Source organism: Chrysemys picta, chromosome 3, assembly GCF_011386835.1.
Source record: "Chrysemys picta bellii isolate R12L10 chromosome 3, ASM1138683v2, whole genome shotgun sequence".
Lineage (NCBI taxonomy): Eukaryota > Metazoa > Chordata > Testudines > Emydidae > Chrysemys > Chrysemys picta.
The window spans coordinates 1,545,303-1,571,919 of NC_088793.1; the positions used below are offsets into that span (position 1 = coordinate 1,545,303).

General features: G+C 61.6%; 2 protein-coding genes across 6 annotated transcripts; one reads left to right on the plus strand and one right to left on the minus strand.

Moving 5' to 3' along the window:
• Nucleotides 1-375: 375 nt before the first annotated feature.
• KHK (ketohexokinase) lies at nt 376-9,678 on the plus strand. 3 transcript variants are annotated; one of them, XM_005279215.4, is made up of 8 exons: nt 380-566; nt 1,582-1,698; nt 3,227-3,361; nt 4,841-4,913; nt 5,781-5,927; nt 8,687-8,775; nt 9,129-9,286; nt 9,389-9,678. In XM_005279215.4, exons 1-8 carry the CDS (start codon nt 475-477, stop codon nt 9,472-9,474), a joined length of 897 nt encoding a protein of 298 aa, XP_005279272.2. In that variant the 5' UTR covers nt 380-474; the 3' UTR covers nt 9,475-9,678. The 3 variants fall into 3 exon arrangements, with proteins under 3 accessions (XP_023968768.2, XP_005279272.2, XP_023968767.2); XM_024112999.3 differs by lacking the exon at nt 1,582-1,698 and adding an exon at nt 3,002-3,137 and having other exon boundaries at nt 426-566; XM_024113000.3 differs by lacking the exon at nt 1,582-1,698 and having other exon boundaries at nt 376-566.
• Nucleotides 9,679-10,876: 1,198 nt separating this feature from the next.
• CGREF1 (cell growth regulator with EF-hand domain 1) lies at nt 10,877-25,976 on the minus strand. 3 transcript variants are annotated; one of them, XM_065590042.1, is made up of 6 exons: nt 25,807-25,976; nt 14,746-14,846; nt 14,226-14,288; nt 12,592-12,662; nt 12,196-12,320; nt 10,877-11,689 (listed from the first exon to the last, which is right to left on the minus strand). In XM_065590042.1, the coding sequence occupies exons 1-6, from the start codon at nt 25,909-25,911 to the stop codon at nt 11,372-11,374; spliced, it is 783 nt and encodes a 260-aa protein (XP_065446114.1). In that variant the 5' UTR covers nt 25,912-25,976; the 3' UTR covers nt 10,877-11,371. The 3 variants fall into 3 exon arrangements, with proteins under 3 accessions (XP_065446114.1, XP_065446113.1, XP_065446115.1); XM_065590041.1 differs by having other exon boundaries at nt 25,792-25,974; XM_065590043.1 differs by lacking the exon at nt 25,807-25,976 and adding an exon at nt 16,251-16,359.
• Nucleotides 25,977-26,617: the final 641 nt, after the last annotated feature.

Consider the following 26,617-nt stretch of genomic DNA (forward strand, 5'->3'; position numbering starts at 1 on the left):
CCGGGGCACTAGTGCAGGGAGGGGCAGGTGGCAGGTGCCCGGGGCGCTGGTGCCGGAGGGAGGGGCAGGTGCCCGGGGAGCAGGTGCGGGGGGGAGGGGCAGGGGGCAGGTGCCCGGGGAGCTGGTGCCGGAGGGAGGGGCAGGGAGCAGGTGCCCGGGGAGCTGGTGCCGGAGGGAGGGGCAGGGGGCAGGTGCCCGGGGAGCGGGTGCCGGAGGGAGGGGCAGGGGGCAGGTGCCCGGGGAGCTGGTGCCGGAGGGAGGGGCAGGGGGCAGGTGCCCGGGGAGCTGGTGCCGGAGGGAGGGGCAGGGGGCAGGTGCCCGGGGAGCGGGTGCCGGAGGGAGGGGCAGGGGGCAGGTGCCCGGGGAGCTGGTGCCGGAGGGAGGGGCGGGGGGCAGGTGCCCGGGGAGCTGGTGCCGGAGGGAGGGGCAGGGGGCAGGTGCCCGGGGAGCTGGTGCCGGAGGGGCAGCCCATCCATGGAGGAAAAGCGCATTCTGTGCATTGGCCTGGTTTGCCTGGACATAATCAGCGTGGTGGACGTGTACCCGCTCGAGGACACGGACACCAGGTACGGGGGGCTCGGCTCCCTGGGGACTGCAGCACCGTGGGGAGGCTGGATTGGGGGCACAGAGGGGCTGAGTGGGCTGGGAGTGTTGGCCGATCCAGCCCCTGGGCTGCAGGCTCTGGGAGCCCTGCGCCAGTCCCACGAGTGGGCAGGGGGGGTTGCCTTTGCCAGTCACAGATAACGTTCCCGGGGTCCTTCCCCTGGTGTGGTTCTGAGCCTCCCCAGCTTGGTTTTCCAGCTGGGAGGGGTGAGGCGCAGGGGGGCTGGGACTTAGGGACGTGGGGCTGGAGGGAAGGGACTTCCCGAGCATCTTGGCCAGGCCCTCAGCGGCAGGCAGCCCCGTCACACCAGCTCCAGCTCAGACCGTCTGGGTTGTTCTCCCTCCCCCCCCCCCCCCCGGAGCCTGGCACTGGACATCGGTGTCAGAGCCAGGGTAAGATCGGGGGGGGGGGGGGAGGCTGCCTTCCAGGCCCATGCTCAGACACTAGCCCCAGGCCCTCTCTGGGCCAGGAAAATCCACCCGGTGTTCGGGTGGCTGGAGAGTACCCAGCTGGCAGGAGCAGGACCTGGCGGGGCCAGCAGGGAATCCGGGCGCCCTCTCGACCGTCTAGAAATGTCTTTGCCTGCAGCCCGACTTCCCGGGCAGAGCAGCGCAGACCCCTCGGGCCCCTGGGTGCCTCCGACCCGCTCCCCCGTGCAGTGCCAGCCCAGAGCACTGGCCGCGGTGCTGCCCTGGGAACCCAGCCCCAAGAGCTCCCTGCATGAACAGTCCTCCGATTAAACTGTCTGCCCTGGCACGCGGGCCTGGGGGTGGCATGAGTTTCCTCTGCCCCACCCCACCCCACCCCACCCCACGCCTGTCAGCCAGCAGGGAACCCCCGGCTGGCTCTGCGATCCCACGCCCAGCTAACGGCCCTGTGCCAGCGTGTGGATCCCGCCAAGCAGGAGCGACTGGGGCCAGTGCAGGGCTGGGAGCCTGGTGCCCGGCCACGCCCTGCCATGGCTGTCTGTCTTCTAGGTGCCTGTCTCAGCGCTGGCAGCGGGGTGGCAATGCCTCAAACTCCTGCACCGTGTTGTCCCTGCTGGGGGCGCCCTGCGCCTTCATGGGCTCGTTGGCGCCCGGACACGCAGCAGAGTAAGCGATGGACCTGGTGCGGGGGGGTCTGCGGGTCAGCGTGCCCGCAGTGAGGTGGGAGCCTGAGTGCTCAAGCCAGCACCACAGGTATCCTGCCATGGGCACAGCTCAGGGGACCATTATGCACCTTGGCAGGTGCCCTGGCCCCCAGCACGCTGGACTGAGAGAGAATCCTTCCTTCCAGGTGACCGGGCCCAGCAAGTTGGGGGCGGGGAGCCCGCAGGCAGGACCGTCCCTTTCCGGGAAGGGGAGACGTGACACCTCTGCTGACCACGGGGGTTCTGGCTGCCTCCTTGTGCTAGGGGAGGGGGCAAATCAGACCTGGGTCTTCCTTTACCCTGTTTTGTGTCCTCTAAAGACTCGTGACCCCTGGGTTCCTATCCGGCCTGCTCTGGCACCCCCCAGCTGGGCTCCGTCCGGCCTTTTCCCACGGGCTGGGCTGTCCGGCTCCTTGGCCGCACTGCCCTCGCTCGGGGTCTGCGTTTCCGGCTGGCAAGGGGGGCCGGGAGCCGGGTGCAGGGGATCTGCTGCAGCGTCGGCAGGGGGTTAGCGTGTGCTGCTGCTTTTCTAAAATCCACATCTGGTCCATGCTCCCCCGGTGGTCCCTGTGAATTACATCGCCATGGAAACAAGATGAGAGGGTTCCCCTGGGTCCCATCCAGCCTCTTCCTCTGGGACTAGGGGACACAAGATCCTATAATATAATAATTAATGGAGATATCCCATCTCCTAGAGCTGGAATGGACCTTGAAAGGTCATTGAGTCCAGCCCCCTGCCTTCACTAGCAGGACCAAGTACTGATTTTGCCCCAGATCCCCAAGTGGCCCCCTCAAGGATTGAACTCACAACCCTGGGTTTAGCAGGCCAATGCTCAAACCACTGAGCAATCCCTCCCCCTCAAAGTCTGTTCTCCAAAGCATCACCCAGGAGAGTGGGTATATCCACAGCCACAGGGCCCGTAGGGAGACACCCTCCCACCCCCCAGCCCCATCTCCCTGCTGGGGAGTGACCGAGCCCCCAGCCCTTCCTGGGGAACCCCTCCCCTCGCTGGCCCCATCTCCCTGCTGGGGGGTCTCTGGAGAGCCTTTCACCCCTGCTCCCGGTTGTAGCCTGGGTGCTGCGCTGGCCGATCGTGGTCTGTGGGGCTCCCGGTGCAGTGGGGCAGGTTTGCTGGGGAGTGTCGGGGCTGCTGGGGACTGACTGGGCCCCCAGACCTGCTGTCTCCCCTCCGGCGCCCAGGCACTGCAGGGCAGCGGCTCTCCCATCCCGCGCTTAACCCTCTCTGCGCCCCCCTCCCTGGCAGCTTCGTCCTGGCCGACCTGCGGCGCTATGCAGTGGAGCTCACCCACCTGGTCCCCGCACCCCGAGAGCTCCTTCCCCACCTCCATCGTCATCAGCAATGCGAGCAGGGGCACCCGCACCATCCTGCACACAAACAGGTGCGTAGGGGCTGTGCCCGGCGCCCGCTGTGCCCGCCAGGATCTAACCCCTCTCTCCCTCCCCCTGTTCTCTCCCCTCCCCTGCTAAGTTTCATCGTGGCGGACTTCCGACGCAGGGGTGTGGATGTAGCGCATGTGGCGTGGCAGAGCCGGGGGGACACGCCGTGCGCCTGCTGCCTTGTCAACAGCACCAACGGCTCACGGACAGTCACACTCTATGACACGTAAGGCCGGGCACATCTGCCGAGCCGTCGCGCCAGTCCCCCCTGGCAGGCAGGCGGCTCCCGCAGGGGGAACCCCAGTGCCGGGCCCTTGGGCCCTGCCTGTCACGGACGGGGGCTCGGGGGCCCGTGCCCTCAGGTCTCGCCTCGGTGCTGCCCCGTCAGAGGGGACCCATCCCGCATGGCTGATTGACTGATTCATTCACTGATTCTGCACGCAGACGCCAATCAGCTGCGCCAATGCTAATCCTGCAGCACCCGGTAATTTCACCGCCATAATCGGCACATCTCAATCTTGTCTTCGGGGCGGGGAGGGGAATCTGCATGTGTGACCCCCGCTGCCTCCCCAGGGCTTATGGGGGGTTGCCCTGTGACTCTTTGCAGGTGGTAGGCGTTCAGAGGGGACCTTGGGCTGGCCGCTGTAGCAGTGACCTCCCTGCGCTTGCAGGGCTGTCAGGGCCTTTCACTGGGTCCCTTCTGCCAGTGGGAAGGGATGCTCCCTTGGGAACTCGCCCGGCCCACACCAGCCCCGTCCCTCCATTTCCTGGCGGGTGGTCTGGGGTGCCCCTTGCTGCCTGCCCCTCGGGGTGAGCCCTGTCTTTGTGGGGCCGCTCGGCTCAGCCCGGCCCAGCGCATTAGAACACATGGGACCAGATATCAGCACAGGAGGGAAGCAGAGGAGATCCTGCCCCCCCTCCCCCCCCCCCGCAGTTAACACAGCTCCCTTATGGGGCCGTCTCTCCGGCCCTGTTGGGACCAGGCGGCAGGACTTTGCCTGGGACCCTGTTAACCCTTTGCTGGCAGGAGGGTCGAGCTGGGATCCAGCAGCCGGAGAAGTGGGGGAGGGGGTTAGTGATTCACAGGGGCTCGGTGTCACTGAGCTCTGTTCCCCTCGTTGAAGGGCGTCCGCGTCCCTGGGATCTCTGGGATCAAAGTCTGGCTGATGCCCTTTGAGATCAGGCCAGGGTCTCCTGCCTTCATCCCCTCTGCCAGAGGCTGTGGTTAATCATTGAATGGGTGCCTGGTTACCTGGCTGGGTGTGAGCCCAGCCGGGCAGAGTCCAGCCCCTCAGAGCCCCATACTGTCACACCCTTCTGCCCCGTTGCTTGGCCTTGGTCCCCCACCAGGAGCCCTGTATGGGCAGGGGCCTTGCCAGCCGAGTGTGCAGAGGGAGCAGTGCCCGAGGGCACAGGCACCATGGTGTCCTCTGGGGCAGGCTCCCCCTGTGTCGCCGAGCAGGCCAGGGGGTCTGTGCGAGTGCCTGCAGGCCATGCCATGTGTTGGGCCCCACTGCCTGGGAGCTGCACTCCCCACCTGCTGGGGCCGCTAGCCCAGATTCCCCAGCGGCTCACTGACTGCAGGGGCTAAAGTCGCCCCCCGTCCCCCTCAGCCCTAATCTCTCTGCTAGGAGGGGCCCCGTGCACCCGCCCTCTGACTCCCCTGTGTTCTTCCCCCCTCCCCCCCCCCCACCCCGTGGGTTAGAAACCTGCCAGATGTGACAGCACAGGATTTTGAGCAGGTCGACCTCACCCAATACAAGTGGATCCATTGGGAGGTGAGTCCCCCCTCGCCCGGCGAGGCCCCCCATTCTGCCATTGACTGTTCAGTGGCTCCCCAGAGGGGCCTGGCGCTGCCCTAGCGTGGGGGGCGGGGGGGCCCTACCCCAGGCAGTGCCCGATGTGAGGAGGCGAAGGCAGACGCAGGCCAGAGGAGTGGGATGGCACATACATGGGAGTGCTGCCCAGCCCAGGGGCCATGTCATGGTGGCGCCAGGAGCTGAGATGAGGAGTGGGCCAGGCAGCGGGCTGGTGAGGAGTGGATTAGGGCTGGGGTGGCCAGAGAGGGGCGGTTACGGTAGCCCCGCAGGAGATGAAGGCATGGCCAAACACTCGCTCACTGGCACAGAAAGGAAGGGGCGGCTCGGAGTCGCAAGGGGGTGGCAGCAGCAGCAGGATTTAGTGACGGGGGGGCCTGAGTGACCTGGAATAGAGACTGGCCCCCGTGCTTCTGGCTCGAGGCTGGGAGTCCTGGAGGTGGGATGGGAGGCAGATGCGCCGGCTTGCTGCTCTCTGCTCTCCACTTCCCTCTTCGCAGGCTGCTCCGTGCGGGACCTTGCTCCTGAGTGGCCGGGTGTGGATGCTGTTATCTGGATTGAGTGCTTGGTGCTGGGTAGCCCTGTGTAGACGAGCCCTTGCTCGTGCTTACTCCCGTTCTGTGTCCACATGGCCCAGCCCAGCCCACCTTCCCATGCAGCACAAGCTGCCGGGTGGCTTAGGCTGGGGTCTGCACTGAGTCGCTGCTTCGCTAGTCCACGCCGTGGCACCCAGCCCCAGGCCAGGCTGGCGTGCTGTGCCCAGGCCCGTGGGCGCAGGGGGGTCAGGGATACTGCCCTGGCCTTGCTGAAAGCTTGTCCTGCTTCCAGGGCAGGAACGCTGCGGAGCAGGTGAAAATGATCCAGCGCGTGGAGGAGTATAACCGGACCTGCCCAGCCCACCAGAGAGTCTCTACGTCGGTGGAGGTGGAGAAGCCCCGAAAGGAGCTGTACCAGCTCTTCGGCTACGGAGACGTGGTAGGAAATAATGGGGCACGTCCCCGCCGCTGACCCTCTTCCTGGGTCCTGGCATCCCCTGCCCCTGGGGCAGCTGGGGTCAGGGGGTCTCGGCTGGGGGAGGGCAGGGAGCTTGGCTCTCCCAGCCTGTCCTGCTGGGGGGCCCTGCTGCCTGGAGGGGGCCCCCATGGGGGGAGGTGTCACGACCAGAGCAGGGCCCCTGCGTGGGGGGAGCCGGAGAGCAGCACAGCTGGGGCCTGCCCCCTGGGGGCGCTGCAGGGGGCCCAGCCCCGCCCACACCCAGGTGACAGGGCATTTCCTCTGGGGGGCGCTCTGGGCAGCTGGCTCGTTCTCTATGGTACATGCACTGGGTGGGGGGGCGCTCTGGGCAGCTGGCTCGTTCTCTATGGTATGTGCACTGGGTGGGGGGGCGCTCTGGGCAGCTGGCTCGTTCTCTATGGTACGTGCACTGGGTGGGGGCGCTCTGGGCAGCTGGCTCGTTCTCTATGGTACGTGCACTGGGTGGGGGGCGCTCTGGGCAGCTGGCACCAGCTCACTGCTCTGGGAGGGGCTGTCTAGGAGGGCACCTGCCTGTGGGAGACATGACAGGTGTCTGGGAGGCCAGCGAGGAGGGGAGCTGATTGGCTAGTGGGACTGCTCAGCTGGCCAATCAGACGCCAGCTCCTGCATGGCTCAGGGAGCTGGGGCTTGTGGCCTGGGCACGTTGATTGGGGGCGTTGGCAGCGGGGGCCCAGCGCTGGCTGGGGGGCACTGGGGGCTCTGGCATTGGGGCAGGGGCTCAGCTCTGGCTATGACAGAACAAGGAGCAATGGTCTCAAGTTGCAGTAGGGGAGGTCTAGGTTGGATATTAGGAAACACTATTTCACTAGGAGGGTGGTGAAGCACTGGAATGCGTTACCTAGGGAGGTGGTGGAATCTCCTTCCTTAGAGGTTTTTAAGTTCAGGCTTGACAAAGCCCTGGCTGGGATGATTTAGTTGGGGCTTGGTCCTGCTTTGAGCAGGGGGTTGGACTAGATACCTCCTGAGGTCCCTTCCAACCCTGATCATAAAATCATAAAATCTCAGGGTTGGAAGGGACCTCAGGAGATCATCTAGTCCAACCCCCTGCTCAAAGCAGGATCAATTCCCAGCGAAATCATCCCAGCCAGGGCTTTGTCAAGCCGGGCCTTAAAAACCTCCAAAGAAGGAGACTCCACCACCTAGGTAACGCATTCCAGTGCTTCACCACCCTCCTAGTGAAAAAGTTTTTCTTGATATCCAACCTGGACCTCCCCCACTGAAACTTGAGACCATTGCTCCTTATTCTGTCATCTGCCACCACTGAGAACAGCCGAGCTCCATCCTCTTTGGAACCCCCCTTCAGGTAGTTGAAGGCTGCTATCAAATCCCCCCTCATTCTTCTCTTCTGGAGACTAAACAATCCCAGTTCCCTCAGCCTCTCCTCATAAGCCATGTGCTCCAGACCCCTAATCATTTTTGTTGCCCTCCGCTGGACTCTTTCCAATTTTTCCACATCCTTCTTGTAGTATGGGGCCCAAAACTGGACACAGTACTCCAGATGAGGCCTCACCAATGTCGAATAAAGGGGAACGATCACGTTCCTCGATCTGCTGGCAATGCCCCTACTTATACAGCCCAAAATGCCGTTAGCCTTCTTGGCAACAAGAGCACACTGTTGACTCATATCCAGCTTCTCGTCCACTGTGACCCCTAGGTCCTTTTCTGCAGAACTGCTACCTAGCCATTCGGTCCCTAGTCTGTAGCAGTGCATGGGATTCTTCCGTCCTAAGTGCAGGACTCTGCACTTGTCCTTGTTGAACCTTATCAGGTTTTTTTTTGGCCCAATCCTCTAATTTGTCTAGGTCCCTCTGTATCCTATCCCTACCCTCTAGTGTATCTACCACGCCTCCTAGTTTAGTGTCATCTGCAAACTTGCTGAGAGTGCAGTCCACACCATCCTCCAGATCATTAATAAAGATATTAAACAAAACCGGCCCCAGGACCGACCCTTGGGGCACTCCGCTTTAAACCAGCTGCCAACTAGACATGGAGCCATTGATCACTACCCGTTGAGCCCGACAATCTAGCCAGCTTTCTATCCACCTTACAGTCCATTCATCCAGCCCATACTTCTTTAACTTGGTGGCAAGAATACTGTGGGAGACCGTATCAAAAGCTTTGCTAAAGTCAAGGAATAACACATCCACTATTTTCCCCTCATCCACAGAGCCAGTTATCTCATCATAATATTATGATATTCTATGATTCTATGGGGCACTGGCATTGGGGCGGTGCTGGCTGAGGGGCACTGGCATGGGGCGGAGGGGCGGTGCTGGCTATGGGGCACTGGCATTGGAGCAGGGGCTTGGCGCTGGCTATGGGGCACTGGCATTGGGCGGTGCTGGCTATGGGGCACGGGGGGGCCCTGGCATTGGAGCAGGGGCTCAGCGCTGGCTATGGGGGACTGGCATTGGGGCGGAGGGGCAGTGCTGGCTATGGGGCACTGGCATTGGAGCAGGGGCTCGGCGCTGGCTATGGGGCACTGGCATTGGGGCAGAGGGGCAGTGCTGGCTATTGGGCACTGGGGGGTGCTGGCTATGGGGCGGGGGGGGGCCCTGGCATTGGGGGTGGGGGCTCGGTGCTGGCTGAGGGGCACTGGCATGGGGCAGAGCTGGCTATGGGGTACTGGGGAGCACAGTGGCATTGTTCATTGGCTCTGGCTACCTGGCCCTGCCCCCTCACTCCTTCTTTCCCGGCAGGTATTTGTCAGCAAGGACGTGGCGAAGGACTTTGGTTTCCACTCGGCTCCCGAGGCCGTGAAGGGGCTTCGCACCCGTGTGAGACCAGGGTAGGCCTGGGCCACGTGGGGCCAAACTGGGAGGATGAACCTGGCATGGGGGGCCAGGGACTCACTCACTGCCCTGCCCTGGGCAGAGCGACGCAGCAGCAGGCAGCCTCCAGGCCCTCCTTGGCCCACGCTGCCTGAGACGGGGGGAGCAGGACCCCGCTGCTCCCCCCAGAGGAGGGGGCAGGGCCCAGAGCTGGCGCTGGAGGGTAACAGCTGCTCGGTGGCTGCTGTGAAATGGGTTGGTGGGTTCAGAGCAGTTCCTGTGGGGGAGCAGTCCAGGGGGCAGCTGGCCCCAAGGGGCAGACGGTGCTCAAGGCTGGCTGCGGGGTCACGCTGAGGGGCTGTCTCCCCAGGGCCACTGTGATCTGCGCCTGGGCCGAGGCAGGGGCTGACGCGCTGGGGCCTGACGGGGAGCTCGTCCACTCAGACGCCTTCCCCCCAGAGACCATCGTGGACACGCTGGGCGCTGGAGACACCTTCAATGCTGCTGTTCTCTTGGCCCTGTCAAGAGGTGAGAGTCGGTGCACTGGGGGGGCCGGGAGCCTCCCCACGGGGCGCACTGGGGGGGCCGGGGCAGGCTCGGGCTGACGGGCAGCTTGTTCTCCCATGGCAGGGCAGAGGCTGCAGGAGGCGCTGGCCTTTGGGTGCCAGGTGGCTGGCAGGAAGTGCGGGGTCCATGGGTACGACGGCATCGTGTGAACAGAGCGCCGCCCGCTGGAGGAGACGCCCCCTTTGCACCAGGAGGCTGCAGCTGGTGCTGACTTGCTGGGATTTCCTGGGGTGCAAGGGCTGAGCTGTTGGTGCTGCCCGCCGGGTGCCAAGGTGCCTGCTGCCCGGGCACTGCACCCGGCCCTGCGGGTCCCCTCCCCGTCCAGCGTAGTCAATAAATGCTTGGGAACAGCTGCAGCCCTTGCTTTTTTCAGTCCGGCCGGCAGGCGAGCTCTGGCTATGGGGCATTGGGGGCACTGGCATTGGGGCGGGGGCTTGGTGCTGCCGAGCTAGGCAGACGCATGGCAGTGTGTGAGCTGTGGGGGACGCGCCCGCCCAGGGCGTAGGCAGCCAGAGCCGGGACGCAGCCGCTCCTGGGGACAGCAGCCCCTGCTGCCTGGGGTTGGCACTGGGGCTCCTGGAGCCTGTGGCCCTGACCTAGACCGTGCAGCAGAGGCTCCCCACCTTAGAGGAAACGCAGCTGGGGGGGGAGCTGCAAGGGGGACCCTGCCAAGAGCTGCCTCTCTATAGAACAGGCTCCTGGAGCCCCTGGCAGGCAGGGTGAGGGGCTGGGGGCCATCTAAAGGAGGTGGGTGCCTCTGCTCTGCCCTGTGGGCTCCACAGTGCGATGGGCTCCCAGGCCCCAGCCTCCACTCTGACTGGGGGTGTCCGTGTCCGTGCGTCCAGCTGTAGGTCCAAGTGCTCCGGGGCCTGGCTCCCAGGGAGCTCTCCTCAGCATGACGCCTCCCAGCCCAGCAGCCCTGGGGCAGGCAGGGCGAAGTCTGGCCTGAGGGGAGCGGGAGGTGGCCACGGGCTGAGCAGAGGGACTGGCCTGGGGCCATGGGGCAAGGAGAGTCCTGGAAGGCCCCTTGGCTGGGCTCACCCAGGGTGAGGCAGCGTCCGAGCTGGCCGCATGGGCCTGGCCTCCTGCCCACCTCATGGCAGCAGGCCTTAGTGGGGGGGCTGGACCGTGGCTCGGGGGTGCACTGGGGGCTATGGTGCCCGTCTCAGGGGCAGGGCAAAGCTCCTGCCCCAGTCACTGAAGGGGGGCAGGGCTTAAACCCCTGCTACAGCTGATGGAAGCACCCCCCCTTCTCCCGCCCTCCAGCTCGGGGCCGCTGGAGGCAGAGGGCTTGTGCCAGGCCCTGCTGCCAGGGTGGTAGTGATGGAGAGGGCATGGCCCAGGCGGCTGAGGGACAGGCACTCAGCCAGTGCCCAGAGCAGGGTCACCTGTCGGCCCACGCAGCTGCTGCCTGCTCAGGGCGGGGCACGGGGGCACCCTCGGCTGGGTGAGCCCTGCTGGCCAGGCAAACTCCTTTCCCTCTCCCCCCCACCCCCATGGCTCCGGGGGGCAGCGCAGTGCAGCCAGCGAGGGGGCCAGCAGCCCAGGGGCTCAGTGTCTATTTTTCTATTTCAAAATGTAAGTTACATGATGGATTGCACATGTCCCGGTGCCCCCCCAGCCCCTCGCTCCAGCCAGACAGGTTCTGGCAGGGACAGGTCAGAGCTGGCGAGGGTAACCCTGCTTTGATGCTGTGTCTGCAGCGCCCGGGGCGGCTCCTGGGCCCCCCAGCCCAGGGAGGGGTCAGGTACCTGCCTCCCCACAGCCCCTTGTCCCCAGGGGCGTCTCACACGCTCGCCAGGGGCTGAGCCCAGCTGCTCTCGCCAGGGCTGGGGAGGGAGGCATCCCCCTGCTCCCCCCCCTCCCCGGCACCACTCAGCCAGATCCAGAGTGTGTGTGTGTGTGGGGGGGGGGGGTCCCTGGCAGAGGTTTCCCCACCACCACCTCGGTTTCTCTGTGCCCAGCAGCCCCCCACCTGCAGCCCCCGTGCCAGCTCTGATCTGCCCCGGCCGTGCCCTGAGCTCTCCATGGGTCTAGGCTGGGGGCCTAGATCTCAGCATTGGGGGCCCCAGCCTGGGCCCCTGGAGCCCCCTCTTCAGGCTGAGCCGCCTCTGGCCCCGTCCGGCTCCGCAAGAGACCCTCAGCCTCGGGGAGCTCCCCGCCGGGGCCTGCTGCCCCCTGGGCGCCGGGCATCTCTGGTTCCTCAGGTGCCCACTGCACAACCCCTTCTCCGGCGGGGGCGTCAGTCGGGGCTGGCGGGGGAGGCTGGCCCTGGGCTGGGGGCAGCAGGAGCTCCGAGGGGTTCAGTAACCCGTCCCCGTTCAGGTCTTGAGTCTCCAGGATTCCATCTACCGCCACGATCACCTGCCGGGGGGATGGGCACAGGGCAGGAGAGAAGAGAGGGGACAGTCGCACAGCACCGGCGGGGCGGGAACTGGCTGGCCCAGGGGTGGGGCCTGTTCCCTGTAGGGGGCGCCGGCTCCCACCTGGCCAGGGGTGGGGAATGGGACATGGGGCCTGTCCCCTGTAGGGGGCGCCGGCTCCCACCTGGCCAGGGGTGGGGAATGGGACATGGGGCCTGTCCCCTGTAGGGGGCGCTGGCTCCCAACCGGCCCCAGGGCGGGGACTGGCTGGTTCAGGGGTGGGGAATGGGGTAAGGAGCCGGGCTTGGGAGTGGCCCTTTGCACCATGCGGTGCCTGAGCTCTGCCCCCCACGGGGGACCCCCGGGGTCTCCTTGCTGCTGCCCGTGCTCTGTGGGGAGAGGGAGGCTGCCAGTCACCAGCTAGGTGCAGATCTCAGCCCAGGGGAGATGCACCTGCCCAGCTGGCCCCTGGTCCCCCAGCCCCTGGGGGGTCTGAGTGGCACCTACCGCGTCAGGAGAAGGCTGGCCCTGGGCCTGCTGGGACACCACCTCCATCAGCAGCTGCATGAACTCCAGCCCGTCCAGCTGCCCACTCCGGTCGTAGTCGTGCAGCGCGAAGAGGTAGAGGAGCACTGCGAGAGAGGGGGAGTCACGAGGGGCCGGGCACTGGGGGGTGTGAGCGGCTGTGGCAGGCGGAGAGGGAGCTAGGCAGGCGTGCCAGGGGGCGGGGTGCCTGCATGGCACCTGGGCACCCCCTGCCCAGGAATGGGGCTGGAACGTGTCAGCTGCCATTGCTGTGTGAGAGCCAACAGGCACTGGGCACCCCCTCACCCCCCAGCATGAGCACAGCTACCTGGGGGCCCGGCCCAGCCCCCCCTCGCTTGGCACTGACATGACCCTTACCCTGCTCTCTCGTCATGTCAGCAGGATCCGGTGCCATCTGCCGGGCGCGCCGCAGGTAGTGCTGCAACAGCCTGGAACAAGGAGCAGAGTGAGGCCGGGCGGAGGGGGGCAGGGGGGCGGAAGGCTGCAGGGCGGAGGGCTGGGGGGGGCAGGGGGCGGAGGGCTGCGGGGGGCGGAGGGCTGCAGGGGGCAGGGGGGCCTGGGGGAAAGGAACGGCAGGGGCAGGGGAGAGCAGAGAAAGGGCCAAGGGGAGGCTGGACAAACCCGACTCAGGGAATTAACCCCAGGAACGGTTTGCCAAGGCCGCGGGCATGTCTCATCCCTGGCTGGTCCTCTGCCCGCTCTGCTATGGGGCAGGCCTCAGGCGGCAGTGCACCAGGCCTAGAGCCAGCAGGGCAAGTGGGGTCCCTTCTGCCCCCCAACTGCTCCCACGGGCACTGCCCCTGCTGCACTCATCCCTGGGACCCAACAGGGCGACTGGGCAACAAAATGGCAGATGAAATTCAAGGTTGATCAATGCAAAGTGATGCACATTGGAAAACAGAATCCCAACGCTACAGATAAAATCATGGGTCTAATTTAGCTGTTACCGCTCAGGAAAGATCTTGGCGTCACTGTGGATAGTTCTCTGAATACATCCACTCAATGTGCAGCGACAGTCAAAAAAGCTAACAGAATGTTGGGCATCATTAAGAAAGGGATCGATAATGAGACAGAAAATCTCATATTGCCTCTATATAAATCCATGGGACGCCCACATCTTAAAAAAGATCTATTGGAATTGGAAAAGGTTCAGAAAAGGGCAACAAACATTATTAGGGGTCTGGAACGGCTTCCATACAAGGAGAGATTAATAAAACTGGGACTTTTCAGCTAGGAAAAGAGACGACTAAGGGGGGATATGATAAAGGTCTATAAAATCATGACTGGTGTGGAGACAGTAAATAAGGAAGTGTTATTTACTCCTTCACATAACACAAGGAGTCACTAAACGAAATTGTTAGGCAGCAGGTTTAAACAAACAACAGGAAGTATTTCTTCATACAACGCACAGTCAACCTGTGGAACTCCTTGCCAGAGGATGTTGTGAAGGCCAAGACTAGAATGGTTCTAAAAGAACTAGCTCAGTTCCGGGAGGACGGGTCCATCAGTGGCTATTAGCCAGGCTGGGCAGGGACACACCCTCTGCTCTGGGCGTCCCTAGACCAGAAGCTGGACTGGATGACAGGGGCAGGGTCACAGTTGTCCTGTTCTGTTCACTCCCTGTGAAGTGCCTGGCACCGGCAGACAGGCTCCTGGGCCACCTGGACCATTGGCTGTGCTTATGCTTCTCTGATTCTCTCTGTCCTGCCCAACTCCCTGTCCCCAGCACGGCACTCCCCTGCCCCCCGTCCCAGGTCGCGCGGTCCGGGCCCCAGCCAGGCGCAGCACTACAGCAAAGCGTCCTGCAAAGCCTGCACCCTCCAGACAGGCAGATCCCACCCCAATCAGTGCCCCCCACCCACCCCACAACGACACATCCAGGGGGTGGGGCCCCAGGAACACCCCCACAGACCTGTCCCTCCACAGGCTGGGCTCCCTGCCAGCTGCTCAGCCCCAGGCCCGGGGTCCCTCCCTGGGGGAGTTGGACTCACCGCAGCTCCTCCGGCTCGGGGTGCAGAAGGTTGGGAACAGGCTCGGCAGCAGGGCCCTCAGGCCTGGGAGCAACAAACGGGGAAACGGGGGTCACAGGGGTGGGATCCAGCCCCACAGCACGGCACAGGGACTTAGAGCAGCCAATGGGGCAGTACAGACACCAGGGCTCCCCACAGCACCCCCTCCCTGCAGGCAGGGCTCTGGCCCCACCCCCCAGCACTTCCCCTGCAAGCAGGCCTTTGGCCCCATCCCCCCAACACCAACCCCCTGCAGCCAGGGCTCTGGCCCTACCCCGCCCAACACCAACCCCCTGCAGCCAGGGCTCTGGCCTTGCCCCTCCCAGCCAGGGCTCCAGTCCGGTTCCCCAGAGTGCCCCCCCAGCCAGTGCTATGGCCCCGCTCCCCACAGCACCCCCTGCTGGGCGCTCCCCCAGGCAATGCTCCTGCCCCGCTCCCCACTCGGGCTCCCTTCTCCATCCCGCCCACCGGGCAGGGCCATGGCAGACCTGCTTTCCCATACCTGTTGGCGCTGTCCTTGGGCGCAGCCCAGCCAGGGGTCACGGCCAGCAGCAGAGACACTAGCAGCAAGTTCCTCATCCTGAGAGCAGAGCTGGGGACAGCCTGGGGGGACAAGTAGCAGCGTCACCCCCCTGCCGGAGCCCAGCGTGGGGGTTCATGTAACTCATGGGCTGAGTCTCCCTCCGGTGGCGTCCGACTGCACCGCGGCCTGGCCTTTTGGTGCAGCGTGGAGCGCCTGGAGCCCCAGCGAGGCACCATGTGGGGTGCACGGCGGGATCCCCAGGCGTGTGCCGAGCGGGGTGAGTCAAAGCCCCCGGGTTGGCCATGCCATGCTCCGCTATCTGCTCGGCGCCAGCTGGCCACGGCTGCGGGAGGCTGAGCCGGTGGGGAGGCTGCTGTGGGGCATCTGGGCGCCCTGCACCCTGCTCTGGCGCCGTGACTGTGTCTGCAGCCCCCGCCAGGAGCCAAGGTAGCACCGTGGGCCTGGCCGCGGTCGGTCCTCGTCTCCACCGACCAGAGCCACGGGCGACGCCATATCAGGTGCTGCAACAGGACGAGGCCCCAGCCCAGCGCAGCGTCTCCGTGGCGGGGCCCTCTGGAGACGCCCACTGCAGGGTGCTCCGAGTCGGCCGAGGTGCTTCATGGACAGTGCAAGCCCCTTGGCTCTCCAGCTGCCCCGCTCCTGCCCTGTTTTGTCCCAGCTCCCTGGCACCCTCTGGCGCCGTCTGACCCTGCGCGTCCACCCCGCTCTAAGGTGCCTCGTCTGTGTGAATGCCACCCAGCCCTGGCATACAGAGCGTACCCAGCATGCCTCGGGGCTTCCCCTGCCACTGGCAGAGATGCCCGCAGGACGTGCGTTAGACAGAGACACCCCAAGCTGGGCTGGGCCAGGCCTGGTGGGCAGGATGGAGCACCCACTCTAGCATGATTGGCAATGCCACCAGATGCCCATCGTACACACAGATCCGGCCAGGGTGCAGGGCAGGGAGCGTCCCCCACCGGGCCCCAGGGTGGGCACAGAGCCTTTTGGAAGGGTGACCAGAGCCTGCAGGGGGGCCCCTACCCCCTACCTCCAACAACCCCTAGAGCACACCCCAGCTCCTCGCCACACACACAGAACAGCCAGCGCCAGGCCCCGGGCACCCGGCACAGCCAGACAGTGCCCGCCGGGCACAGCGAAACGCACAACAGCCTCCCACAGCCTGCCAGGGCCACACAGCCCTGCCCCACACCGCACCCCACAGTCACACGCCGGCAAAGCCCCCCCCACAGAACACCCTGACAGCCGCTCCCCGGTACCCCCATGGCCAATGCAGGGACCCCACCGGCGCACGCCGCACACGGGGTCTCACGCCAACACACAGACCCAGCACAGAGCCCCCAGAGCCACACGGCCCCCCACTGCATTCACTGCACCCAGAGCCACACGGCCCCCCACTGCACCCAGGGCACCCACTGCATTCACTGCACCATCGCCCTCGCTCGGCCCTGCACCGACACACGCACCTGCATCCCGCCGGCCCCGCAGCGTCCCCGGCCCGTCCCGGCCCCGCTCTCAGCTCCCGGCTCCCGGCTCCCGGGGCTTCAGCTGCGGCCCCGCCCCGAGTCCCGCTCGGCCCCGAGTCCCGCTCGGCCCCGCCCCCAGGCGGCGAGTCCACGTGGCTGGGACACGTCCCCGGTCCCCGCGGGACCCGCCCGGGCTCGGAGCCTCCGCAGCGGAACCGCAAAGCCCGGCCCGGCCCCGGCCCCCACGTGCCACCCGCCTCCCCCTGCCCGGTGCCCCCCAGCTCCCCCCGTGCACCCGCCTGGCCCCTCCCCGTGCCCCATGCCCCCCAGCTCCCCCCGTGCCACCCGCCTTCCCCCTCCCCGTGCCCCATGTCCCCCAGCTCCCCCCTGTGCCACCCGCCTCCCCCCTCCCCGTGCCCCATGCCCCCCAGCTCCCCCCGTGCACCCGCCTCCCCCCTCCCCATGCCCCCCAGCTCCCCCGGTGCCACCCCCTACCCCCGCGCGGTACCACCCGCCTCCCCCCTCCCCGTGCCCCCTGCCTTCCCCCTCCCCATGCCACCCAGCTTCCCCAGTGCCACCTGCCTCCCCCTGCCCGGTGCCACCCAGCTCCCCCCGTGCCACCCCCTCCCCCCGCCCGGTGCCACCCACCTCCCCGTGCCCCATGCCACCCAGCTCCCCCCGTGCCACCCGCCTCCCCCCACCCGGTGCCACACCCTACCCCCACGCGGTACCACCCACCTCCCCCCTCCCCGTGCCCCGTGCCACCCGCCTCCCCCCCGTGCCCTGTGCCACCCAGCTCCCCCCAGTACCACCCGCCCCCCCCGCCCCGTGCCCCATGCCACCCAGCTCCCCCCGTGCCACCCGCCTCCCCCCACCTGTAGCCACACCCTACCCCCACCCGGTGCCACCCGCCTCCCCCTGCCCCATGCCACCCAGCTCCCCCCGTGCCACACCCTACCCCCGCCCGGTGCCACCCGCCTGGCCCCTCCTCCTGCCCCATGCCACCCGCCTCCCCCCGCCCGCTGCCACCCACCTCCCCCCACCCGGTGCCACACCCTACCCCCGCCCGGTGCCACCCGCCTCCCCCCGCCCCTTCCCCATGCCACCCAGCTCCCCCCGTGCCACCCACCCAGTGCCACCCGCCTCCCCCCATCCCCTGCCCCATGCCATCCTGCCCCCCACCTGTGCCCCACCGTGCACGGTGCCCCTGCCCCCCAGTGCCACCCGATAGACCAGCTCCCACCCCATGCCCCCAGCTCTGCCAGTGCCACCCAACAGACCCATTCCCCTGACCGGTGCCACCCCCCGGGTCAGCCAATGTCACCCAACAGACCCATCCCCCCACCCAGTGCCACCCTCCTGATGCCATCATGCCCCCCCTGTGACGGTGCTGCCCGTAGGAGCCAGCTGAGGTCACTCGATCAGGGTGAACTGCAAACAGACCGGGGCAGACAAACCCCAAACGCTGGTGGATATTCCAATACTTAGATTTACCAACCAGCACAGAACAGCTTCTTCAAATCATTAGAAATATCGCATGGTCGCATTTGCTTTGAGTTTCTTGTGCAATGTTCATGTAGCACATTTTTAATTAAAAAACAAGGAAATTCCCAGCCCAAATGCACATTAAAGGGGATTTAAGATTGAGGGCACATAACACCGCCGGACCCCAGTCGTTGGTGGGCGGGATCAAACGTGGGGCCTCTGGCGCTTAGTGCATGAGCCTCTACCACATGAGCTAAAAGCCAACGGCCGGTTAGCTAAGGCTGTAGAACAGACTCGTTTAACTCTCTCTCTAAGTGGTCTCAGTACGACTAGATGGGACAGAACATCACACCCAGAAGTTACATGAGCATTACATGGTTGTTATAATTATCACCATCATAAACCCAGGAAAATCAGAGTTAAGGTTAAAAGAAATCCAAACAAACTGGGTTATGGAAATGCACAATTTGGGTACCCAACCACCTTCTATTTGACTTGTAGGGACACAGGGAAAGAAAAATAAAGAAAAAAAAGTCTTTAACAATCAGTTTAATCTCATCTGAGCCCACACACATGGAAATAACTGTATGGCTGCAATTAAGGTATTTCATGGTGTCACTAAAGGACAGAAGGGACATGGTTTGGGTGCCCTCACTGTGCGTATCCTCACCGCAATACGTTTGGGTTTCTTTTTAGTGTCCTTTAATTATGCATGTGTGACCGGGGTCCCAGGGGGGAGCCAGCTGAGGTCACTCAATTAGGGTGAACTGCAAAGAGTGGGGCAGCCAAACCCCAGAAGCTGGTGGTTATTCCAATACTTAGATTTACCAACCAGCACAGAACAGCTTCTATAGGACCTCACTGGTTACTCAGAGTCCAAACAACACAGTTCCCTTAAAGTGCCCGGCCTCAGGCCTCCATCCAGGTACGCACGTCAGATATGATGAAAATGTCTGTAAATCTTATTTCATCATATAAAAGAAAAGGTTCTACCAACCCCAACGGATCGGACACATCACCTCCCAGGTTAATGAATGTTTCAGATCTTACCCAAATACACACTACAGCCAATTCTTACTAATTAAACTAAAATTGATTAAAAAACAAAAGAGAAAGAGTGTGGTTAAAATATCAATATACAGACAGACTTGAGTTCAATTCATTGAGGTTCAGATTCACAGCAGAGATGGTGAGCTGCGGAGCTTCAAAGAGTTCATTCAGAAATAAGAAGAACAGGAGTACTTGTGGCACCTTAGAGACTAACAAATTTATTAGAGCGTCTCTGTATGCATCTGAAGAAGTGGGCTGTAGCCCACGAAAGCTTATGCTCTAATAAATTTGTTAGTCTCTAAGGTGCCACAAGTCCTCCTGTTCTTCTTTTTGCGGATACAGACTAACACGGCTGCTACTCTGAAACCTGTCATTCAGAAATAGTTCATAGGTTACAGTCCAATGTCCAAATCTCATAGTCAGGGCGAACCAGCATAACCGGGACCTCAGTCTTGTGACTCAAACTTCCCCTGATGAAGCCTACACAGATCTGAGATGACAAATCAGGACCCAAGGGTCTTTTTAATCAGTGTTCCAGCATCCACTGGACCACACAGTCCTGGTTAAACAACAGGCTTTTGATGTAACCTTTGGCTTTCTAAACACCCCCAGTATTTAGTTACACAAATTAACATAGGGCAGTTTATCCATTAGGCAGTCTATTGCAAGCTTCAAAGAGACACATAGACAATGACATTATTTTACTCAAGATTCATCCAAATATTAATATTCCCTTTTGATCTCTGAATCAATAGTTAGTGGCAAAGCAGAACTGTCTGTTTAGGGGAGCATCTAAGCTGCACACAATTAGTATTACGTCTAACAATGTATGTTGCATTTCAAAGTTCTAGTCTATATAGCATGAATGGCCCTAATTATCGTTCCCAGACCTTTCTAACATGACTTTAACGGTGGGCTGGTCATTCAGACTGCAAGCTGTTTAACCCTTTCTAGCCACGCGGCACACCCCCACTGTGAGACTGGTGTGCAAGGGTGAAATCAGAGCTCCTGGATACACCGTAAGGACCTTCCAACATTGATACGAGCTGGGTTTACATTGAATTCTTTGTAAGGCCAAATTACTGAGGCATGCTTTGGCCCCAGCCAAAAACGTAGGCCTTGGCTACACTGGCGCTGTACAGCACTGCACCTTGCTGTGCTCAGGGGTGTGAAAACGCCCCCCCCTCCCCCCCTGAGTGCAGCGAGTGCAGCGCTGTAAAGCACCAGTGTGATCAGTACCTGCAGCGCTGCACGCTCGCTCGCAGCACTGCAACCTATTCCCCTCGGAGAACAGCAGCGCTGTGAATTCCCAAGTGTAGCCAAGGCCTTAGTCCAAACTTTGCGGAACACTTTAGTGATTCCGGGGTTTGGTCTATGTGCTGACTTAACATAGTCATTAATGTTCTTCAGAGAGCACTTACTCGGTATTCAGCCATGAAGGCTGTGAGGTGTTGTACCTCAGTTTCCCCTTTTGCACAGCAGTTCAAGCTTGTAGTGGTTTTTCTGCTGTGGAAAGTTTTAGAAATATGTCTATGCATCAGCTGTGAAACCTCAACTTTATTAGGCTTTTTAACACAAAGCGTGTTCTTGTTGAACCAAACAGCATAATCATAAGGGTTTCTATTATGTACCACTCTTAACATGCTCAAAGCCTTTTCCAAAAGACCATGCACCTTGTACATTTTTACAATTTTAGTATCAGCAACAAGTTAGTTACAATCATAACATCAGTTTTATCATGTGTACATTTACAATAGTTTTTGTCATGCCAAGTCTTTTGTTTAGACAAATCATTCTTTAGGTCACCTTGTTCAATATCCTTTTTGAACCTTTCAGAGTAGCAGCCATGTTATCTGTAGTCACAAAAAGAACAGGAGTACTTGTGGCACCTTAGAGACTAACACATTTATTTGAGCATAAGCTTTCGTGGGCTACAGCCCACTTCTTCGGATGCATAGAATGGAACATATATTGAGGAGATATATACACACACATACAGAGAGCATGAACAAGTGGGAGTTGTCTTACCATCGGGCTTTGTTGCAAGGATAGGTTCCTGGGTGTGACGTTATTGATATAATCTGGGACCATATAGATCATTGTTGCAACCAAGGTCCTGTAGTGGCACGCAAATCTTGTATAAAGGGGGTCAAATGGGGTGTCTAAAACAAGGTGATGGTTTACTGGTTATGATTATACTGTCTATATGTGTGTATCAATTTTGTAGTTGAAGTTATGAATATTGGCTCTAGACTGTCTGTATTTCAAACTTATGCTATGCTTCTGGGTGACATCCCAGACAAGCTGAGATTAGCTCTGCCTAGCCTGCTTGATGGCCCATTAAGGACCATCAGCTATACAATGGACCCATTGAGAGAAGGCAGATACGCCTTGTACCTCAGCAAAGTATGCAGGGACTGGCCCATGTGACTCCAGACTCCATTTTGCTGTAATTGTCCACAGTAAGAACAAAGAGGTGTTCTTACACCTGGAAAAGACTGTAAAAGGCTGATGCCTCATCTCCATTTTGTCTTCAATCCTGCTTCATACCTCTGGAGGAACTTTGCTACAAACTGAAGCTCTGAACAAAGGACTGAGGACCCATCCCAGCTGGGGATGTATTCCAGAGACTTGATTTGAACCTGCAGTTTATTCCATCGCTGCTGCAAGCCTGAACCAAGAACTTTGCCATTACTGTATGTCATTGATTCCATTTAACCAATTCTAACTCTCATCTCTATCTTTTTCCTTTTATGAATAAACCTTTAGATTTTAGATTCTAAAGGATTGGCAGCAGCGTGATTTGTGGGTAAGATCTGGTTTGTATATTGACCTGGGTCTGGGCTTGGTCCTTTGGGATCAGGAGAACCTTTTTCTTTTACTTGGGTATTGGTTTTCATAACCATTTGTCCCCATAACGAGTGGTACTGATGGTGATACTGGGAAACAGGAGCATCTAAGGGAAATGCTTGTGAGACTTGCGGTTAGCCAGTGGGGTGAGACCGAAGTCCTTTAGTCTGGCTGGTTTGGTTTGCCTTAGAGGTAGAAAAACCCCAGCCTGGGGCTGTAACTGCCCTGTTTGAGCAATTTGTCCTGATTTGGCACTCCCAGTTGGGTTCCGCCAGAATCGCATCGTCACAGAGGGGAAACTCCCTTAGCCCTGAGTGGGGCCAGTTAGGGTCACTCCCTGTTCCGGAACATGCCCCGAGGATGTCGCCTTTGGGGGCAGCCTCACCTGAGAGCCAGCTGGGCGGGACGGGATTGCAGGGGCCTGGCCCGGGGGTTCCCAGGTGGGACGTCCCGGAGACGGAGTGTTCCAAAGAGGCTTCCCCTGCCTTGCTAGATGGGAACAGCAGACCCGAAAGCAGCGAGACGTGAGGAATCAGCCAGGGCAGGGTGGGGTGGGCGGGTGCTGTCAGTGCTGGAAATGGGGGGGGGGGGGGGCGCAGTCTGCTTTATTGATGGAGGCAGGAAACGTGCTTTCCTTGTGATGTCTTTAAATATTTATTTCAGATGGGGGAGGGGTAGGTGAGAGAGAGGAGAACTGGGCAGCAGCTGGAGGGCTAAGAAATGCATCGAGCTTTTAAAAGCTGAACCAGCCCTCGGGAGGGTGAGGTTTCCCCACCTGGGGAGGGCTGTGCAGGCAAATCGCACCTGCCCTTCCAGACGCACGGGCGCCTCATTGTTCAGCCCAGATGAGCTCATCTGGCATAATGCAGGGCGGGCTGCTGCCTCTGTCTAGCAAACAGCAGCGCTCACAACAAAACTAACTGGGAGTCGTCAGTGGGCTTCTTTTAATCTCCAGTGCCTGCTTCCACAGTCCTGGTGGGCTCCCTGCCCCGCAGCCAGCCTGGCCTATGGGCTGTTTCCAGCTGGATGCTGGTGCCCCTCACTCCTGACCTGCAGCCCCCCTGTTGTCCCAGCCCTGGGCTCCCCACACAGCCTGTCCATGCACCTCACTCCTGACCTGCAGCCCCCCGGCTATCGCAGTTCTTAGCCTCTCTTGAGTAAAGAGGTACAATGTGGAGATTTGTGTGGCAATGCTGAGAGATGGACAGACATCCACTGGGGTCTGGAGGAATCGTTTCAAGCATTCACTTCAATCAGGCCTTCAGAAGGGCTAGCCCGCGGCCCCTGCAGCGCACTTCTTCATTGGCAGCTGAGGAACGTGTGTTTCAATCGAGCAGAGGGTTCCAATCAAGGTGGCTGGGCCGATAGAATGTCAGAGCCCCCTCCAGCCTTGGTAACTACGTTGACATGGGATCAGCCCGTGCACGGCTGCAGCAGGGGGAAATTCCCCCTTAGCTGAAAAGGCAGCCCTTCACAGCTCGGAGCAGGCCCAGAGCTCCGGGAGCCAACTACCCCACGACCCTGTTCCGCTGGCCGGCCGGAGCTGCGGGAGGCAGCCAGCCCGTGGCCCCGTTCCGCCAGCCGGCCGGCCCGAGAGCTGGGAGCCGGCCAGCCCACAGCCCCGTTCCGCCGGCCGGCTGGAGCACCAGGAGCTGGCCAGCCTGCGGCCCTGTTCCGCCGGCCGGAGCGCGGGAGCCGGCCAGCCCGCGGCCCCGTTCCGCCGGCTGGAGCACCGGGAGCCGGCCAGCCCGCGGCCCCATTCCGCCGGCCGGAGCGCCGGGAGCCGGCCAGCCCGCGGCCCCATTCCGCCGGCTGGAGCACCGGGAGCCGGCCAGCCCGTGGCCCCGTTCCGCCTGGAGACTTCACAGAGAGTGGGTAATAATGGAAGGTGGGTGGTGGCAGTGGGCCGGAAGGGCTGGGAAGACGGGCCAACCAGCACAATGCGAGTGGATCGTCCTGGAGGCCTGCTCTTGGCATAGGCCAGCTCTGGCTTAGGCTGCACCCTCCCTTAGAGAGGGAGACACCTCCACAGAGTCAGTATGGAGAGGCTCGGTGGAGTACGGCTGGTGCAAGGAAGTTTCGTGTCCTAGGCCAAACTTCCACCTTGCGCCCTCCCTCCCACGGCAGCTAACCCAGGCCCCCTCTCCGGGGAGTCCCCCCCAGCAGCAGCTACCCCCCCTGTGATGGGTTGGATCACGGAAACCCCCTTGGGAGCCGCCCTCTGATGTGCAAAAGACTACCCCTGCTCCTGTTTTCCCTGCCAGCTCAGGACTCCAGCCCCTGTCTTGCTGAGCCAGACACTCCCGTCTGCTCCAACACAGACCCAGGGTCTGAATCACTTGTCCCAGAGCTGCAAGTTTACCTGAAAACAGCTCACAGAAGTGTGCTTGTCTTTAGCACTCAGATGCCCAACTCCCAATGGGGTCTAAACCCAGATAAATCCACTTTACCCTGCCTAAGGCTTATGCAGGGCAAACTCATAAATTGTTCGCCCTCTATAACACTGATAGAGAGATATGCACAGTTGTTTGCTCCCCCAGGTATTAATACATACTCTGAGTGAATTACTAAATAAAAAGTGATTTATTAAATACAGAAAATAGGATTTAAGTGGTTCCAAGTAGTAACAGACAGAACAAAGTAAGTCACCAAGCAAAATAAAATGAAATGTGCAAATCTATGTCTAATCAACTGAATACAGATAATCTCACCTCAGAGATACTTCAGTGAGTTTTTCTCAGACTGGACACCTTCCAGGCCTGGCACAATCCTTTCTCCTGGTACAGCTCTTGTTGCAGCTCAGGTGGTAGCTAGGGGATTCTTCATGATGGCTCCTCTCCCCTCTGTTCTCTTCCCCCCTTTATATATCTTTTGCATAAGGCGGGAACCCTTTGTCTCCCTGGGTTTCCACCCCCCCTCACTGGAAAAGCACCAGGTTAAAGATGGATTCCAGTTCAGGTGACATGATCACATGTCACTGCAAGACTTCATTGCCCACTTGCCAGCACACACATATACAGGAAGACTAACAGGTAAACACAGCCATCTGCAGACAATGGTCCTTGTTAATGGGAGTCATCAAGATTCCAAACCATCCTTAATGGCCCACACTTTACATAATTATAATAGGCCCTCAGAGTTATGTTTTATATTTCTAGTTTTAGATACAAGAGTGGTACATTTCTACAAATTGGATGATCACACTCAGTAGATTATAAGCTTTGTAATAAGCAACAGAGGGTCCTGTGGCACCTTTAAGACTAACAGAAGTATTGGGAGCATACGCTTTCGTGGGTAAGAACCTCACTTCTTCAGATGCAAGCTTTGTAATGATACCTTACAAGAGACCTTTTGCATGAAGCATATCCCAGTTACGTTATATTCACTTTTTACCATATTTTTCTAAAACTATCCCAGTTACATTATATTCACTTATTATCATGTTTTTATAAAACCATATAGACTGCACAACATCACACCCCCGTGGCAGCTAACCCCGCCCGGGGAACTCCTCCCCCCGCAGCAGCTAACCCCGCCCCCCCAGCGCTGACTGGACCGACCGACACCCCCCAGATCTGACCAGACGGACCGACACCCCCCCCCCAGCGCTGACCGGACGGACGGACTGAACCCCCCCCCCCAGTGCCGACCGGACGGACTGACTGACACCCCCCCAGCGCCAACCGGACGGACAGACCGAACCCTCCAGCGCTGACCGGACGGACGGACTGACCCTCCAGCGCTGACCGGACGGACAGACGGACCCCCCCCCCCAGCGCTGACCGGACGGACAGACGGACCGACCCCCCCCCCCAGCGCTGACCGGACGGACGGACCGACCCCCCCCCCCAGCGCTGACCGGACGGACGGACGGACCGACCCCCCCCCAGCGCTGACCGGACGGACGGACGGACCGACCCCCCCCCAGCGCTGACCGGACGGACGGACGGACCGACCCCCCCCCCAGCGCTGACCGGACGGACGGACGGACCGACCCCCCCCCCCAGCGCTGACCGGACGGACGGACGGACCGACCCCCCCCCAGCGCTGACCGGACGGACGGACCGACCCCCCCCCAGCGCCGACCGGACGGACGGACCGACCCCCCCCAGCGCTGACCGGACGGACCGACCCCCACAGCGCTGACCGGACGGACCTGCGGGACGCGCACCCAGTAGTAGCACAGGAAGGCGGCGCTGGCGGCCAGCAGCAGCGGCAGCGGCTCCCCCCAGCCCCGGAGCAGCAGCTCGGGCAGGGACCCCAGCGCCCCGCGCATCCTGCAGCCGCCTGAGTCCGGCAGCTTCCGGCAGCCCTGCGCAGGCCCCGCCCCGGCCGGCAGCCATGTTTGTGAGGGGCAGGCCCCGCCCCTGTCAGCCCCGGCCGGCAGCCATGTTTGTGAGGGGCAGGCCCCGCCCCGTCCAGCCCCGGCCGGCAGCCATGTTTGTGAGGGGCAGGCCCCCGCCCCCAGCCATGTTTGTGAGGGGCAGGCCCCGCCCCGTCCAGCCCCGGCCGGCAGCCATGTTTGTGAGGGGCAGGCCCCGCCCCGGCCCGCAGCCATGTTTGTGAGGGGCAGGCCCCGCCCCGGCCAGCAGTCATGATTTTCTCTCCCCTTCTCCAGGCCATGCCTGTGGGCAGCCTGCTCTTCCTGGTGCGCTGGCCATCGTGCTCGGCCCCAGACGGGGCCGCGGGCGCAGCAGCGGGAGCAGCGGCTGGCCCTGGAGGTGACATTCCTGCAGCTGGAGTTTGAACAGAGGAACCAGAGCCGGGGGGCCAAGCACATGGCTTGGGCTGGGCGGTCCGATTCCGGGCTGGCCAAGCCTGGAGCCTGGGTACAGCTGTGACTCCAGCAGCAGGAGGAGGAGGAGGACGCCGGAGCCGCGAGATTATATAGGATATTATAGTTACCAGCCTAAAGTGGCTTGTGACAGACTACTGGCCAGGTGTCCTGTACACAAAGGTGGAGCCGAGTCCGGGGCAGGTGC

Excerpts from the sequence above, each read along its gene's own strand:
- KHK (XM_005279215.4), top strand. The coding sequence starts at position 475 with ATGGAGGAAAAGCGCATTCTGTGCATTGGCCTGGTTTGCCTGGACATA. Across the intron at positions 5,928-8,686 it reads TCTTCGGCTACGGAGACGTG|GTATTTGTCAGCAAGGACGT; the intron begins GTAGGAAATAAT and ends CTTTCCCGGCAG. Across the intron at positions 8,776-9,128 it reads CGCACCCGTGTGAGACCAGG|GGCCACTGTGATCTGCGCCT; the intron begins GTAGGCCTGGGC and ends CTGTCTCCCCAG.
- CGREF1 (XM_065590041.1), bottom strand. The coding sequence starts at position 25,911 with ATGCGCGGGGCGCTGGGGTCCCTGCCCGAGCTGCTGCTCCGGGGCTGG. Across the intron at positions 12,663-14,225 it reads CCCGAGCCGGAGGAGCTGCG|GCTGTTGCAGCACTACCTGC; the intron begins GTGAGTCCAACT and ends TCCTTGTTCCAG. Across the intron at positions 11,690-12,195 it reads GCCAGCCTTCTCCTGACGCG|GTGATCGTGGCGGTAGATGG; the intron begins GTAGGTGCCACT and ends TCCCCCCGGCAG.